An 18,163-nucleotide genomic window follows, 5' to 3' on the forward strand; every position below is an offset into this window, starting at 1 on the left:
TTCTTACTGCTTTCTCTGCTTTAGTCCTATGCTTTTCTCCTTGACAAGATTCACTATACTATTGAGTATACTGCCGAGCAACCTATTTTTCAAAATACTGATCCCAGAATTAGGTATGATACTCCACTACATGCCTCATAATGCCAGTAGTAATCATCTCATTGTAATCAGCTGTGTTCTACTCTACATAAACATATCAGAACTGAATTTTAGGTCAACAACTTTGACCTAAAAACTAAAGTTACCTATATGAAAGAAACCACCTTGTAGAATATTCTCCATTGTTTGGGCATATCCTGGATTATTCTTGGCTAGGTGTTTGTGGTTTGTTTGGGTTTTTAATTAAAATATATGCACTATGTAATTGCTTGTGTTAAAGTGCAGAAAAATAAATGTAAACCTGGATCCTCAAAAAGGACTAGTTACATCACAGATAGAGAAAAGCAGAAAGCAACAAAAAACTTCTTGAAGGGGATGTTTCTTATTCCCAATGAAGAGAATAGAATTCCATCTGTACAAGGTAGTAAGCTGAAAGAACAGAAGAAAGATAACAGTTTCAGAAAGGCATTGAAGTGGAGGGTCAAGTGTCCAGTCCATGAGAACCTACAGAGACCACCATTCACCCTTCATACAGCAGTAATACAGAGTAATTAGAAGTAACATTACAGCAACTATACTTTGGGTGCACCTGGGAAAAGTTTTCAAAATGTGATGTTCCACTGACATCCTCTGCTGACTGCCCTCTTCCTGTATGTAGGTAGATGCATAAACTGTGTGTGGCAAAGTAATTTTTTGCCCTGCAAGTTCAAATGGCAGCTTATGTACTGCTTAATTGATCTGCACAGGTACAGTGAAACCTAAACTTCCAGCAGTTTTTCCAGCTGTGCATGTACAGATCAGCTCAACCAGGCACACACACTGTATCAGGTCACAGGGAAGAGAACAGACTGCTGCGGACAGTCTTTCCCCCTCCTTGGCATCAGCACAATAATTCTCCCATCTGGAAGGATCATGAAATAGATGACATTTCAGTCAGTACAACAGGCCAGGTTGTACTCAGGATCACATCATGTGATTTCACTGAAACCTTTTATAAACAGCATTTGTATATGACTGGCTGACAATGCTGAAGAAGTCCTGCCCTCAAGTATTCTGGTTACAAAGGTGTATCCAACATGGCCGATACACTAATCAAACAACTCAGAAACCTACAACTTTGTTTTCAAACACTGTAATCTTTCTTTTTGAAGAAAAACTTGTGTCAATGTCTGCACAGAGGATGTGGGCCTGTGGGTGAGTCACAACCTATGAGCTCTATCACTAGATATCGCATAGATGAGAAAACCAAGGATATACAATTCCCAGCATTGCCACTGCTACCTCTCCTCTTTGGTTACTTTAAGAGTGGCAAAAGAGCTGTAACACAGTGTATAGTAGCTAAGGTCATATACAGCTGTCATTTTTCCACTCTTTCCCTTGAAAGCAAATATCATCACGTGATCCTGTAATTAAATATGGCAAAGGCAGGAGAGAGGGGGAGAACTCACCACCCATGTTGCCATCAAAGCCACATCTGCTTTTGCCACAGCAAGCTGTAAGGAAGACACACTCAGAGAGTAGCTGGTGACACTTTACTGCATTCAAAGATCACCTGAACAATGAAGCAAGGCTGCAGGATCTTCTAATGTGCTTCTTTCAATAGGGGAGAAGTAGGAACTGCAGCTCGAAGAAAAGAAACTACCACCAGCTACCTGATGTGGTGCTTGCCTTGCATTTGAACTTATGACAGCCAATCAGGGATGGCACCTGGACCTCATATGCCCTTCCTGCTACAGATTCAGCCATGGACCTTGCAATTATCCCATGCTGACTCCTGTACAGAAAAGCTGGCTGGACTATGGGATCATTGGAAGCTTGCAGAAGTTATAATGCCTCAGCAGGCTATGACCTGGGAGTATAAACATACATGCTGCAAAATATCCAAACACCAAAATATCTAGTATGTGGGAAGCTGTGAGGAAAGAGCCCGTTGCAACGCTTAACCAGCATAGCCAGGGTACACTACTGTACTGAAACTGATTAGTTCCTAAAGAAATACTGCAGACAACAGCAAAATTAAGTATGACTTTCAACAGCAAAACCAAAGAATATGGTTGAAGACAAGTATTACTCCTCAGGTAATAAGAAAAAGTCAACTAAGTGGGCCTTGTAATCATCTCATTCTAGAGTGCTGACGTTTGCAGCAGATTTGGTAGTCTGTAGAAGATGCAGATTAAAATGCAGCAATTTCAAAGGAACATTCACCAACAAAAGGGATTCAAAACTTATATAGATAGTAAGGTGCTGTGCACGTGCAAATCCCAGATGGTAAGTGAGCTGACAATAGAAAAATAGGTCCTAATATGACAGCTGATCAAAACGAAACAACACTGCAGCTGTGCATTTGGTCAGAAAAGCAGTCTGTAAAGAAACAGGTTGTAAATTTCATCAAACACTGTACTTAGAAACATACATTTAGTACTGCCATCATTACAGGTGCCACACATACAGCTGAGAAGTTTCTCTTTGTACCTAAAATATTTTCAGTTCATGTTCCCATTGCCTTCACAGATTTCCAAGTGGAGATTAGTGATGGACTTCTAGAGCAAACGCTGCCTGCCACCGGTGCTGCTTGCGCAAACAGATGGGTCTTGCACTGATCCTGAAGGCTGGGAGAGATAACTCGTCCCGGTTTTAGGTGGCAGGGAGCTCCTCCTCAGGACAGAGGGCTGGTGAAGCTGGAGGGCGGTTTGGAGGAGAGGTGGGTGCGAGCCCTCCCCTGCTGTTTCCCCCAGCCCTGCGGGGGCTGCTGGAGGAGGCGGCGCGGCCGGGCTCCCGCTGCCCCGGCACTTCTCTTCGTCCTGGGGGGCCGCAACCGCCACCCGCCCGGCGGAGGCCGCCGTGCTGCCCGACAGCGAGGGCAAACCCCGACTCTCCTCAGGGCCGGCCTCCACCTGCGGCCCGGGAGGCGCAGAGGACCGGGCGAGGCGGGACGAAGGCGGCTTTGAGGTGCTGCCCGACGGGGGTGACGGGGGAAGCTGAGGCTCGGCCCCCCGCAGCCCAGTGACTGGGCCGGGGCGGGACACTGGGAACCGAGGCGAGGCGAGGCGAGCTCCCGCCGCGGGGGGGGGCAGCCGCCGCCGTGTGGTGGCGGAGCGGCGCGGCCCGGCCCAGCTGGGCGGTGGGCCCGTCCCGGCGGAGGGCGCGGCCCGTCCCGCCCCCGCGCCGCGCACAGCGCCAACAGCCGGAGCGGCGGCACCTCCTCGGCGCGCTGGGCCGGGCTCCCCCCTCGCCCTTCGCGTCTCTCTCACCGCCTTTTCCTGTCTGCATCCTCCCGGCCCGCCGCCCCCCCTCCCCTCGCCATTTTCACCCGGGAGGAGCGCGGTGCGACTTCCCTGAAACTTCGCGGGGGAACTCGCCCGGCTCCTCCGCGGCGGCCGCAAACTTTCCGCCGCGGCGCCCGCCTCTCCTGCGGCGTCCCCGACCCCTCGGCTTCGGCGGCGGCTCCGGCGGGAAGTTTTCAATGAGCGCCCCTCCGCTGCTCCGGCCGCCCAGCCCGCTGCCGGGGGCTGCTGCCGGCGGCGGCGTCGCCTTCCACCTCCAGATCGGGCTGAGCCGGGAGCCGGTGCTGCTGCTGCAGGACTCCTCGGGGGACTTCAGTCTTGCCCACGTCCGGGAAATGGCTTGCTCCATCGTCGACCAGAAGGTAAGAAGGACCCCCGGAGTCGAGCCCCCTCCCGCCGCCGCCCGCCGCAGCCGCTGCCGGCAGCGCTGTTGGTGGCAGCGAACTTTCCGCTCCTCGGCCTCCCGGGGCTGGCGACACCGATCGGAAGTTCCCCGTGTCTCTGCCGCCCCCGCCCCCCCCCGGTGCCGAGGAGGCTCCATGCGGGATGCTCGCATGCCAGCTTGACTCTTATTTTGTTTGGCAGTGGGTGCAATTAGCTGTGCTAATAACTGTTGTTTAAAACAAACCCCAGCCGGATCTATCTGCCCGCTTTTTAATGCTGCGGAAGGCGGCGGGGGGGCGGGGTGGGTGGGGGGGGTGGCGGGTAGAAAACCTGTCAGCTGCGATGGCAGCGCGGCGCCCTGGGGCAGTCCGCGCGCTGTCCCGGCCTCTGCTGGCAGAGGAAACTTTACACTAAAAAAAAAAAAAAAAAAAAAAAAAAAAAAAAGGCAAACAGCAACAAGGAAAAACCAGCCCCAAGAGCCCAGGATTCACAGCGGCGCGCCCGCCGCCGTGCCGGGCAGCCCGGGCCGGGGGGCACCGCAGCGGCGCCGGCGCTGCCCGCCGTGGGCCGGTGCCAGCCGCGGGGGTGGGCGCCGCGCCGGGGGCAGAGGGACCTGCTGGCGCTGGGTGCCAGCCCCGGGAGCTGGCAGGTGGCCGCGGTGGGGGGTGGGGCTGAGTCAGCCCTCGCTGGCAGCTGCTGCGGGCGGCGGTGGGTCGGCCGCCGGGCGGGGGGCGCCGCCGGCTGCAGCGCTGACCCCGGGGAACGAGGTGGCACCGCCCGCGGGGGCGGCCCGCGTCGCTGCGGAGCGGTGGCATCGGCAGGCGCAGGTACTGCTCAGGGTTGGGCCAGCCGCTGAAGCCACCTCGCCGGCGCCTGAATCTGCGCCGTCCCTTGCCTTCTCCCATTTCGGTGTGGTACCGAGCGTGTGGCACGCTGAAATAAAGTTCTGCCTTACCGGTGTGTGCGGTGTGGAAGACCCACGTGAAAGTTACGTCGTGATTGCAAAGAATAAATAAAAAGACTAAATATTCAGGATGGTTATGATGGGAAAAGTTGGGCTTCCCCCCTGTCTTTACTGAAGGGAAGTAATTTCAGGCGGGGATATTTTTTTTTATTTTCAAAGTTGAGAGCTTTGCCTTATGTCAGTTTGTAGAGCCCATCAATCTGAACTTCACTAAATAGCAGAATTTCCTTTTTTTCTGAAGAGCAACTAGTGAAGTTTTCAAAAAAGTATCAAATATGCATGTTCATTTCTAAATTTTGTATTTTTTGTAGTTTAAGAAATGGTTACGTGCTTTAATCGATTCTGAAGAAGGGTGTACCCTTCTTTTTAGCATTACCATATCTGCTTTCAGAGCTAGGCCAGAGCTTGTTAACTTGGTCACATACATGTCAGAAACAACTTAAATACTTTTAATACTTCACCATTCATAAGTTATTGTGCTAGTAGTAATGGAAGTGTTAAGATTGCTGTATGCATATTTTTGTGCTTCAGTAGTTTATTCATTTCAGGGGTTTACTGTAAACTTGACTCCAATCCTCGTTTGCTAGCACATCTCATTTTCTTTAGACAATGGTACGTTGTTGGCTTGTGCTTATAGAGTTGGATTTAGGTGACTAAATACTGACATAAAAATTTTGAACATTTGAATTTGTTGCATTTTCTTGACTACATAAAAAAGTATCATTTAGCTGCTTCTCTGCAGAGCACACTTGAATAAGGAACCTTCTTCTAGTCAGTTTCTCGAAGCCCAAATATCTGCTTTGCTTTCCCAAAGCTCTTGTTGAGAAGAAAGTGGCAGAAAGGGAAAATGGGAAGACAGACAGACTTTGTGGTTGTTTGGGTTTTTTTGTTTTGTTTTTGTTTTGTTTTGTTTTTTCCCTTGTCAAGTGGTGGCCTCTACCTCCTCTGCTCTGTAGTTTAATTTGTGTTATTTGGTCCTCAGAATCTCTGTTTTAGGCTTAAACCTTCAAGTATATTTGTATACGTGACTTCACTAACAATTTTACTAAACATGATAGGATGGTTACATATACGAAGTTACCTAGCATAGTGGCAGAGACCTGCTTTTCAAAGACATTATGTAGTACCTAGAACTGTTACAAGTTAACTTTTGTGTGTTGCAGATTTGTGTTTTTCTCTTCTCCTGAAATAATTTGAAGCATAGTTTACCCTGGATTTTTATGAGAAAGATGTACTCGCTTATCACATTCAAGCAGGAGACTATACTGTAAAAAGTATTGTTTATTGAAATACCACAGTATTTTCAAATTTCTTTGGGTCTGTAAAGTAGTGGCCTTCCAGGTAACATTTTTGTCCCAAAGTCTCTGTGCGGTTTGGATTGCTTAAGCAATATATAAGGATGAGAATATGTGATTTTGTTTTTGTCTTTGGCTGTCATGTTAGACTGCTAAAATCAACTCTGTTTCTGTGGCGTGCTGTTAAATATTAAAGCAGTCCCCTCGTACACAACTTTATTTTTAGGATTGTGCTGAATTCCTTTAGTATCAGTGTCAGATGATCTGTTTATAGAGAGCCTCTTCCACAGTAATGTGGTTATACCTGACTCAAGATATTTGTGACCCTTATAGTGCAGAGATTTATACACCAACTTAATTTAGTGGTATTCAAAATTTATGTTGAACTAAGCTGCTCACAGTGTGCAGAGTGGACCATTATTTAGGCCTGAGAATGTTAATATGGAGGGGGTGTGTGTAGAGATGTATTTAGGTGTGCATGTGTGTATGTATGTGTAAAACCACTATTTCTATATCTTTATATGGTTTTAGTTATAAGTAATAAATATGTGCATGCACGTGCATATTATGTAAATTATACATAGCAATGACAGTTTTATAAGGTTATCTTTAGATATAAACAAACACACATTTGCATATATTTACACTAGTGGACTTTAAACAGCATCTGAAGTGCAAAGGTTAGGTTTTTCTAATTTGGGTAGAGAATGTAATTACATTAATATTCTGCCTGTATATGATGTAAAAAATTGAATGAGCAAAAGGGTGTCTTTTTCTTCATTGTCCATGAGAGGCGTTCTTTCAGAAATTTCATCCTGAGATAACTCTATGGAAATCTTAACAGCTCTGAAGATGGAGTGGTACGTACCAGTTTCAGGCATAAATTCCAAAACATTTAAATCTGTTAACTGCCTAGAAGACAATGAAATTTGATTCCTTTGCATTTGTGTATTTTGTTTGTCTTTCTTAGAACCATTGGCATGAAAACCTTGAGACTTGTTCACATGGGGTCATTTTTCTTCAATTGAAATGGGATTTTAGCATTTAAATGATGATGTGGTTGACAAGAAATGAGGATCAGCTGCAAAATGTGTCGCTGACTTCTAGGCTGCCTCCCCCGCAGGAACAGTGGGAGGATATTGTAAAATACAGTCTTTGTTTTCTGAAGAGAAATAGTTTGAGTTATTGGCCATTTTGGGTTAGCTGCAGACACGAGACCCACTTCTTCAGGGCAAAAGTGCACTGAGTAAGGACGTGGCCTGATTTTAATTGTCTGCAGTCATTGTGTTGCCAAAGACTTTTTACTAGCGCAAGATGAAGGAAGGAATCTTTAAAGATATTTTTTTTTATACAAAGTCATACAATTTTAATTCAAAGGGGAAACTAGTTATTATTTATATTTTCTGTTTGTTGAAATTCTTTGCAGTCGTTATACCTCACATACGATGTGTTGGGCTACTGTAGTGGCATTGCCAAATTTTGAAAACTTGGAGTTCTTGAGTAAATATATAATGTAACATTATTTGACTTGAGAATGTGGGTTTTATAAAATACCCCTTAGGTCAGCCTTAACATCAGATGTTGGCTAGGCCTCCGGCATTTGAAGGCAGAGAAGTTGCAAGGAATAGGAAACATAGACAACAAATACAAGAAAAAAATAGTTTGATCTGAAACAGAGGAAACAAAATCTGATCTGTGTAGGCAATGTGTAGTTCAGACTGGTTTATAAAAATAGTGTTATAGATGGTTCACTGGGTTGCATAATTCTGAAATTTCAAAGTAGGAGGGGAAAAAAGTAATAAACAGGAAGTAGGCCATTTCAGGAAGGGTAAGGGACAAAAAAGTAGCAAAAAGGTAGTTCAGGTGGCATACTGCAGCTGGAATACGGTGCCCAGATTAATCTTTATGTAAGGTTTTCAGTGTTAAATTAAGAGAATCGTCACAAGTGAAACCAAAAGCCTTTTAAAAGTATTCCTGAGAATGGAACCAAACGTGTTCAGTAACAGGTATGCATCCACCTGTGCTTCTGGTTGTCCTTGGTAAGAGGAATCTAACTTAAATAGATAAAATAAGCTTAGGTTTTTTTTCTCAGGCTGGAATCTTTAAACTTTTGCTTTGAGTGAAGAAAGGAGCTTTTCTAAAGGTTGACAAGAAGATATGCTAAACCTTTTCTGCAGGGGTTTTGAGTGGCCATGGAGAACATACAAGGTGTGTTTATATGGATAATATATTTTGCCGCACTGCAATTTACAAACTCCTAAAAATAAACAAGAGCCTGGTGGTAATGAAATAATTTCCTTTGGAGTGGGATAGGGAGTCAGGGTCAATAGTATACTAGAAAGATTTTCAGCCTCAGGGTAAACAGAGAAACTGTGACAGGTTGTTACATTGCTGACCAAAGCTCATATACCTTCAGTCAAACACACCGGCATAGGCATTTTGTATATCCACTACATTTTTGGCTGTAGTCTTCAAATGTTCTGGAAAAGTTAGTACAGATTTGCTATTTATTGGTTAAAGTTACATTCTCACGGAGTCTTCAATTGGTGTATGCTGGTAACAAAATATTAAGCTTTTTTTTTCTCCTAAAGTGAGTCTTTGCACTGAACGCTTCCTTCTGCCTGTGTTGTGAAAACACCAAGTTGTTAAATATCATTAGAGGAATGTGAGGTGCCTTGTCCTTATGCATATAAACATATTGCAAAGTGAAAGTACTTTTCTAACAATCTCACTCTTACAAACTCAAGTGAGACTTTTGGTGTTTACTGTTTAATCTTTTATTGACTTTGCATTTATTATTCTCCACCCTGGAAACTGTAAGTCAATGTATGTAACATCAGTTTGTATATTAGTTAAAATTACTTATGGAGAATGTGTGAGAAAACACTAGGAAAGGCATAACTTTGATGAAAGGGAGTCAGTCTGAATTTAAAGAAACTGTAGGATTTTAAAGAAGTGCTAACTTTGTTAATCTATCCTGTCAGTGATGCAGACGAGAAAAATGGATATAATGCCACAAACTTATCTATAGCACTTGAGAAATGCCTCGACAGAGATTGAGGGATATCGAATGAATTTTCATAAAATAAGAAGTAAAATGGGGCTTTGGATAGAGGACAGGCTTGTAACCAAAGCAGATGACATTTTAATTTTTAAAGGCATTACAAAAGGAGTCATATGTTGATCTTGTGTTAGTTCTACTGATGATTCCCCCAGGAAATACATAATTTCCATAATGATTTTATAGAAGTAGATGAATAAGTGTATGAGATGCTTTTCTCATTGCTGATAATATGCAGCTGTATTGCCAGAGAAGGGATAGAATTTATTAATGAAGCTGCAACATTTCCCAGACAGAAATGCGTAAATGCTCAGTGAATTTGAAATACCTGAGGTCTGGTTTATCTGTCTGATACAAAACTTATTGGGCATAAACCACATGGGTGACCTGAGAACACACAAAAAGCTCATTGCATCCTGAAAGTGCGGTGATTTTACTGCTTGTAAAGGGTGATCTGTGCTGTGGATTATGTGTGAAAAGCCTGGTATGTGTCAAATCCCAGTGTGGATTTGTGCAGACTTTGTCCAAAGGTTTTTTTCCCGTGATTTCTGGAAATCCCTCACAGACATCCAAAACTGCTCTTCTCTAGATTTTTCTTTTTTCCTGTGTTTGACAAAATCTGGCTGTATGGGTACCATGTGTGTTATACTCTGGTTACCTGTAAGGAACCAAGCACAGTTCTCGAAGCCTGCCTGTTGTTACTTCTGGTTTCTTATTTTTACTGTATTTTGTAGATTAAACTATTTCAATGAAAAACATCTGCCAAATGGATGTTTGCCTTTTTTTTTTTTTTTTTTTTTTTTTTTTCCCCCTCCCCTTGGTATTGTGTTGGGTTTTTTTTTGTTTTATTTTTAAGTGACTATGCTAGCAATTATTTTCAGGACATCTGTGGAATTTTTGAGGTAAAGCTATGTGAAATTAAGAACTACAACTGATAAAGACAAATTAATTACATTGATAATAAGAGTTGTCTGTCTCGAGCAACCTGTGATGAGCACATGTGTATTTTGTAGGTTGTTTAAAATTACTTCTGTATAATGTACAGGCCATCACTAACTTGTTGACTTTGCCCTCTGATTGACATCAGATAGGTTTATGTTGACATTATGTAATATGGCTTCAATTATACAGGTGCAATATAGTATATAAACAAAATCTTTCTCCCAAGTGTTTATGCAAAGTGTAGGTGTTCTATTCTCTAGAAATACTTGATTGGTCTTCATACAACACAATGTATATGTGTCTTTACTCGGTGCTAGCAATTTACTTGTACTTGGCTCGTGCCACTTGGAGGAGGACTTCTCTTTCAAATTGTCTTCTGGAGATGCTATATGCTTCTTGCAAAATGTCAAATTGTCAGTTTTGGGACAGATTTGAAATCTGTTGTAGGGTGTGTTCCAGTAAAATATTTGTTTCATTTTTCAGTGTCAGACTTGTGTCTCTTATACAGGGTTGATCCTAGAGGCTCTGCTAGAAAAGCTACCTAATGTTTTTGTCGTGTCTCATTAACTCCAAAAGAATGTGGCATATATGAGAATTAAAAAAAAATAAAACCCCATTTCATTGAGATATCTTCCCCCCTATCTTTGACAGTGATTTTCTTCCCATACATGTTACGTTCATTGTGCTTTACAGCTTTGGGAGAGAACGCTTCTGAAACAATGCCTTTCTGTGCTTGGCTGGTGGGACACTCGCTGGGGTAAGCTTGGATGCCCAGCATGAAATTCTCAGTGCCCTACGCAGCCATCACCTTTGTTTACATCCTTCTGGCTTGTGATGGCCCTGTGAATGTCCAGGTTTTTGCCGACCAAACCAGATTTCTTTCACAGGCTTTCAACTTTCTTCTTCCTCATACAAGACTTTTAGTACTGCTAAATGATCTCTTGCTTTTTGGGACTCTTCTTTTAAATATTTCTATCCATGTAACAGTTTAAGATGATGACAGACTTGATGTCACTCAAAAAACGTGTATAAGATTAAAATAACTTGTATGTATCTGTCGTCTTCGAACTTTTAAAGTATAAACCCTTGAAGTATGCACTTCAAGTCAGCTACTTCATGAAGTGGATTTTTGCTTCTAAATGCTCTTCTGGTTTTGTCTGCTGGAACAACATGTGAAGGTTAGGAAGGCAGTGTAGTGTATCACCCTATAATGTAGAGGTAGTAGTGTGGACATATTACAGTGATATATGTATGCATAGACATAAAGTTAGACACAGACAGTGATATACACTGGATTTTTTTACTTTGACTTCCTCTGTGTATTTGTGACTTCCTTTTGCTTGTTGTTTGTAAGTCTCCTTTTTCACCTGAGGAAAACTTGATCAAGAGGTAAGCTTTCACTTCTCCTACCATGCAACATGTACATAGATACCGTGATTGTCTATTACATAGCCATAGCCTGCTGTGTGTGCCTCTTCTGCAGTCAGAACCAGCTCAGAAACAGTGTTATGACATTAAAGCTAGAACATAGCTGGTTTTTTTGATCAAAATTTATCAAATACCGAATTTTATTCTTTTTTTAAAAAGTAACATGAACACATTTCATCTAATCTGGATCTTGGCTGTTCCCTAAGAGAGGGAAAGAGGCGTTTAGAGGCTTTTATTAGTGACTGGCATAAAAAGGTCTTTCCAATGTAATTTTGAGCACAAGGTGTATGAAGAGAGGCTGCAAACCATGAGCATGGTTGCTAGCTCTAAACCTTTATCTTGTACGCTTCAAAAGAACTGTATCCAAACGTGTCCTGTGCAGTTTGAAAGCTTGTTCTGTTTCTTCTCTCCTCAAGTTATGAAAAAAAAGAAGTCAACCTTGAGAAATACATTTTTTTTTTTCCCAAGTGTTAGAAATAGTTTTTGTTAGCATCTTGTCAGTTGCAAAAGCGCAGACAAGACACAGCTGGGACTGGGAGCAGCATTCTGGCTATGAGGCAATTTGCCTGAGAGAGAGATGCTTATCCTTAAACCCAGTAACTTCCATATTGCCTTCTCTTTTTTTTTTTAACCACCTGAGAAATCCTTTTACATAAAAATAGAAATTACTAATGTATGTGGACCATCGTGGTAAATATAACATGGTCCTCCCTGTTTGCAGCACCATATGGAATTTATGCAGCACCAGGGTAACTTATGGGTGCTAGGCTAGGGTCTGCATTGAGACTGAATGAGTCCTGAAAGCCTTAAGGATCCTTAGGCCGCAAAGGGTTGTTTATGTGATGTAAACTTTTTAAATTGTAGTTTTGACACATGAGATGAGGGTCTGTGGGTCAAGGAAACCTGACTGATAAAGGAGGACAGTGTGAGTTATCAACACTGTTTTCAGTCTAGCTGCAATGATTTTCGCATTTTGCTCTGTAGTTCAAACTCCCTCTACATCAACTTTGGAGGGTTACGTTACAGCTTTGCTGTCTGTTTACATGATGTGACTAGATGTGCTGACTATGCTATCTAATGTTGTAAGTGCTGATTTTATCAGTCTGAGGATTTAGTATTGCCATACAAAATAAACTACATCTAGGAAAATGGGAAATAATCATAAACATAATAATAAATAATGAAGAAATCATAAAATACAACCTTTCAGATATTTGTAATATATGTGAATTTTTGTTCTGGTACATTTATTATACCCACTTCTAAAAAAAAAAAAGGAATGCAGCAAAATATGTAGAATGTGAGTAGGAGTTTGTCCAGTTCCAAACCCACATAGTTTTCACTGTTTTTTCCCCAAGAGTTGGCTGTCCTACACAAAATATTAGGAAAAAGTAGAGTGAAAATTGAAACAATCTGGTAAGAGTCTGTGTGGGGGTGGGGACATTAGATTAGGGGAGAGTATCTTTTGAATCTTGACTATGTGTTTATCCTCATTCCCCAAGGTAAATTAAATTCTGCTGTCTATATGTTATCCTTCTCATATAACAGTATGTCTGCTGGCCTTCTTGTCACAAGAAACTTGGTAAGGTGTTGTAGCAGAAAAAGTTCAGCTAACAGATTGTTAGGCAGAAAGTATGGTAAAGTCAAACAATTTGGGAAATGGGCACTTGTGCTCTACATCTAGAAGCGTATCTCTAGTGCATCTTCAAACTGTGTTTGTGATTGTGCTTTTTGTTTTCATGCCATGTGAACTCGACCAGAGAATGACACACTTTTCAAGCCTAGAAACAAATGCCAGTGTCTTGACTTTCAGTTCTTAATCTAGATTTAACGATCATTCAATGTAAATCTCCTCTTTCTTCCGTCTATTTGATTTATTTGGCAACTGTCACAAAACCAAGGAGGTTCTGAGCTGTATTCTGGTGTTGAATTTGTTTTGATGTGAAGTAAGTACTTCAGGAGGAATTACAAAGGTGATAAAGCTAAACTTTTCTAGCTAGTGACAGAGGTTGAAACAAAGAGCAAGGACTATAAATTATAGTTTGAAAGAGATTCAGGTTGGATATTAGGAAAAAAACTTCTTTGCCTGGAAAGAAGCACAGTACTGGAACAGATATTCAGAAAGGTGGTGGAAACTTTATCCTTTGTTTTTTGGACTTTGGTAAACAAAACCTTGTGTTGGACATAGTCCTGCTATAAGTGAGTAGTCAGACTAGGTAACTTCCAGAGGTTCCAGTGTTTCTGTGATTCTCAGTATGCAGTTCATCATGGTCAATCAAACTAATATTCAAGTTAAAGTAATGGCATACCCCTATCAGACACAGCTATAATTTGTTCAGCAGCTGACAACCTATATATGGCTTTAATCAGTCTGTGGGTTTTTTTCTTCATGCTTTGTGTTGTATCTGTAGCATCTTGTTTGTCTCCGATTTGTGTATTTAAAAATTAAAAGTTATAGCTGACAGTTAAATTTACCTACTGAGGAGGAGGTAGAAAACATCTGGAAACCACTATTTCTAACAGTGCCTTTGATCTTTGTTTATGCGTGTACAATTGTTGTATTAATGCCTAAGAGGTATTAAGCAGCCTGTGTTAAAATAGAACCTTATTATATGGTATATTGTACAGGGAAGAAGGCACTGCCTTCAGTACTTTGCAGTCAAGGTGTACTGGAAGGCTGGTTATTACACCACATCTTAAGCCACACGGAATGATATCTCAGCATTAAAACCAGCAGTTTATCAGCAGTATCTTCAAAGAAAACCCAATGAGAAATCTGTCTTAGGTTGTGGGCAATAGCACAGAAGTTCCTCATGGCAACCTGTGGTTAGCAAAAATAGTAAAAACCACCAGCCCTTTCAATATGAAATAAAGACCTCAAATCTCATGAATTCAAAAAAAAAAAAAAGTGTCACATTTTTTTTGTGTCCCACCACACAAGGAGGGACGTGCTGAGTAATCTGTCCTCCTGGAATGGTGAAGAGTCGGTCTGTGCAGAGATGAAAGGAAGGAATGATAAAACGAAGTGATACACCCATCTGCTGCAAAGATTGCTGTAAGTGGAACAATGTGTAATTTCTCAAGGAAGATAATGCACTGCTTGAGAAATTAACTGATGAGGACTTGCTTGATTTATCTGTCTTTGGAAGGAGAACATGTGCGTGTTAGATATGTTCCGTGGGGAAAAAAGATGTGTTATTTAGCCCTCACCTTGCTATTGGAGCACAGAGGGAAGGGCAAGGTGACGCCAGCAAAGCTGAAGTTAGTGTTTGTTGTATTAAGTCTTGTTTTTCCTCCTCCACCACCTTTGCTCATTGTTCCCATGCTTAACAGGCTCTTATCAAATGGCTGCAGTGTGTAATTCAGGCATCTGACCTAGACTGCTAGACAGCTGCTGAGTAAAATCGGGGCATACAGTCCAAGCTAGAATTTGTCTGCTGTTTTCTCAACATATTGTAAGGTACTGTGTGTGCAATTGTATATTTAAATGTAAGAATGTTAACAATGTTTTGGTAACATTCAAGCTACTGTTTCATGTTGTGGTTACATAATTTTGTTAAATAACTCTGTTTACCCAGAAGTAAGTGCTTAATGTTGCAAAGGGAAAAACAAATTTGTGGCAGTTTTACTGACAGTTTGGCAAGTTTCACTTTTTTGGATATAACCTAGGTAAGAGAATAATGATAAAATTGCTTTTGAAAACTGAAGTGTGAAACAAGAATTTTTAAACTTTTAAAGCCAATGAAAATCAGACCTGTTTATTCAAAGATGGCCTAAGAAGAAAAAACTTCATATGGTCAGTTTTAAAAGTCAGCAGATGTCTGGTTCCTTATTTGAGGGGTAAGTAATCGATATGTAAAATGTTGCTGGAAGATATTTGGAAATGCCTCAGGAAAAGATCTGAAGGAAAAAAACCACCCCAGCCTTCATGGGTCTCCCTAAAATACTGAACTTATCTCATCCATTGCTGATGAGTGAAGTTGCATTGTACACATTTAATTTAGGAAGCATATTTTTTCTGTTAAGAAATCAGTTTTTTTGTGTAATAATGTTACCATTTTCCCCTCTATTCAGCAGTCAAGGTGGAGGTTCTGAAAACAACAACAATCATTATCTAGCAAGAGAGAGGCTGCACAAAGGGCAAGCCAAAGCTTGGTTTCCATCTTTTGAATAGGAGTGCATAAAAATCTTGCCCTAGTGTGGTTTGTTACCCCCTTCTTTTCCCAACATGTTTCAATCAAAATTGAATATCGCTTGCCATGCTGATGTGATGCTTACCTGAGTACAGATAAACAATAGAACAAGAGTTAAAAAAAAATAATAATTGAGACTGAACTTTATGATCATTACAAATACATTTATGAAGGTTAATGGCTATTCCATTTCTTCTAATCCATGACAGATGCTATTATTTGATTCCGAAGTTTGCATTCAGATTCTCATGAATTAGGTGATCAACCAGCTGTGCAACAGTTTGGAAATATGTGAAGCTTTACAGTAGAATCATCTGTATTTTTTTGTTCTTTCTTTACACATATAAAGAATTTATGAATGTAGCATGAGAGAACTTTTTGCTTTCTTTACAGACACATTATTTTGCCTGTATTGAGGAAATAATCCTTTGTATTAGCATTATAAACATAAACACTAGTATCAACACTTTGAAGTTTGCATCTTCAGCAGTATTGAAAGGCACCTCCCTACTGGCTTTACAAACTTTGTTATTATATTATACAGAAAATAAAGAATCAGGGAAATGTGTATTTGGGTATTTCTCTGACTCCTGCTGGCCATGCATGCCACTGAAGAAGTCACTTTCTTCCCTAACATGTTAGTTTCCCTTTCTGAATGGCATATTGATACTGAGGAGGACCAAATATGAATAAGACAGGATTTTGACCGATTAATCTTAACAGAATTGTTTACTTTTTGTAAAATATTTTAAAAAATCACTTACAAACTTCTACATATGAAATTCTTAATGAATCATAGAATTTACAGTACAAAGATGTATGTATACAACCAGAAATATTGATGAATTTTTATATAATGTATCCTTAGAATGTTTCTAAAATGTTAGGATATTATGATTATTAGTATATAGATGCTTGCTAATTGCAAATAATGATTCAAAAGGATTACAATAATTATAGTAGTATTAATGACAACATATATTGAGGATTGGTTTTAGATTGTGTGAGAAATTTGTATGGAGTATAAAATATGCTTCTAGGTATATTTTTGACCATGAAAGTCTTGCTAGGAATCTCTGAATGAATTCTTGGGTCAGATACTCATATTTTGTGTGCCAATTCTACAGTTGAGTCTGTATTTATTATAGTTTCTTCTGGTACAAAGAAGTTGCCCTTCATACATTGTTAAATTTTTCTGCTTTGTAATTTCTTGATATTCTTCTTCAGTAATTTCCACAGACAGAGAAACACTGTGGAAGGAACTACTATTTCTTTTTTTTTTTTCTTTTTTAAATGCATTGTTTTTGTAAAATAGAAAAATGTAACTAAAATGTCAATGGAAAGTAAATGTCAACAAAATATATCTTACCCCTTTCAAGAAGAGAAAAGATAAATAATTTCTTGTATTTATAAATTCTTTTATGTATACAGCCTTTGAAATGACAGTGTTACTAGATGGTTTTGAAACTTTTTGTGGTTGTATTGGTTGTATCAGAATATGGATGTAAAAATTTGTGTTTCAAGTGTTTCTCAGCATGAAATTATGTCAGTTTGCAGGAAAAATCAAGGTGCTTTCATGCAACTTTTATATTTTGGAAACATTTTAGCACATCAAATTTTACTTTTTATATAGAAAAATAAGATTTTTTCCGCCTTTATTATTTTCTCTTTGTTAAACAAAATTCCTTCAAATTAATTCCTAATTAATTCCTAATTTTAAGGATTTTTTTCCCCAGAGTAATCTTCAGCTGTTGGTGCCCTGGAAATTTTTATAGATTTCTGATTTTAAAGGAGCCAGAAATAGCTCTCATATTATCAGAGTAAAACGTCACTGAATTTTTTTTAGTGAAAAATACAGAAACATCAGCCTGATAAGGGTGGGTGACCTCTCTTCTTCTTGATCCTTGTTCAGCGAAACATTCTGTTTTGAAGCTTATGATAGGTAATATATTATTGAAGACCTTATACCCCACAGGTTGTTTTGCTCATTGGAACAAGGAGTTTGCTATGTCATCCCCTAAGTGAGCAGGATAGGGGAAAGAAGTGTAGAAATGATGATTTGTGATGCTATCACATTGCCAATGAAACAAGACAAAGTAGCCAAACCCTTTTTGTTGCAGGTTCACATTTCTTGTGACTTCAGCTGATATGTAAGTGAGGAAGTACACAGAGCAGTTAAAATCTCACTGGAAAACTATTTTTAGGAGCCCACTATTATCAGAAGGGGGGCATATGGTTGTCATAGCCATCAGAAAGATGCTGCTGTAAAGTCCTAATGTTGAGGTTCTCTCAGCTTTTGGGACCCATGCACCTTTTAGTTTTTCTAGTTTAGAGCCAATTCATCTGAATTTGGTGTTGACCCTGCTTTAAGCAGCAGATTGGACTAGACAACCTCCCAAGGTCTCTTCCAACCTGAATGATTCTGCAGCCACAAGGGATAAAAACTGAGAAAGAAAAAAAGAAAGCTCTATCCATTATTAAGTAAAAGTTACATCTTCTGCGTAGCAGTATGT

The 18,163-nt window shown here is 40.6% G+C and overlaps 1 protein-coding gene across 6 annotated transcripts in view; it reads left to right on the top strand.

The window, feature by feature from the left end:
• The first annotated feature begins 2,885 nt into the window (after window positions 1-2,885).
• PRKD1 (protein kinase D1) overlaps window positions 2,886-18,163 on the top strand; it is a 142,032-nt gene continuing 126,754 nt past the window's right edge. For 4 of the 6 annotated variants that reach the window (XM_056345798.1, XM_056345800.1, XM_056345799.1 and 1 more), the window contains exon 1: window positions 2,888-3,745. In XM_056345798.1, the coding sequence (XP_056201773.1) occupies window positions 3,563-3,745 (183 nt within the window). In that variant the 5' untranslated portion in view covers window positions 2,888-3,562. Of the gene's footprint in view, window positions 3,746-18,163 lie in introns of all 6 variants that reach the window. The other 2 variants (XM_056345803.1, XM_056345804.1) reach the window with 1 other exon arrangement.

This window comes from Falco biarmicus, chromosome 7, assembly GCF_023638135.1.
Source record: "Falco biarmicus isolate bFalBia1 chromosome 7, bFalBia1.pri, whole genome shotgun sequence".
Taxonomy (NCBI): Eukaryota; Metazoa; Chordata; class Aves; order Falconiformes; family Falconidae; genus Falco; species Falco biarmicus.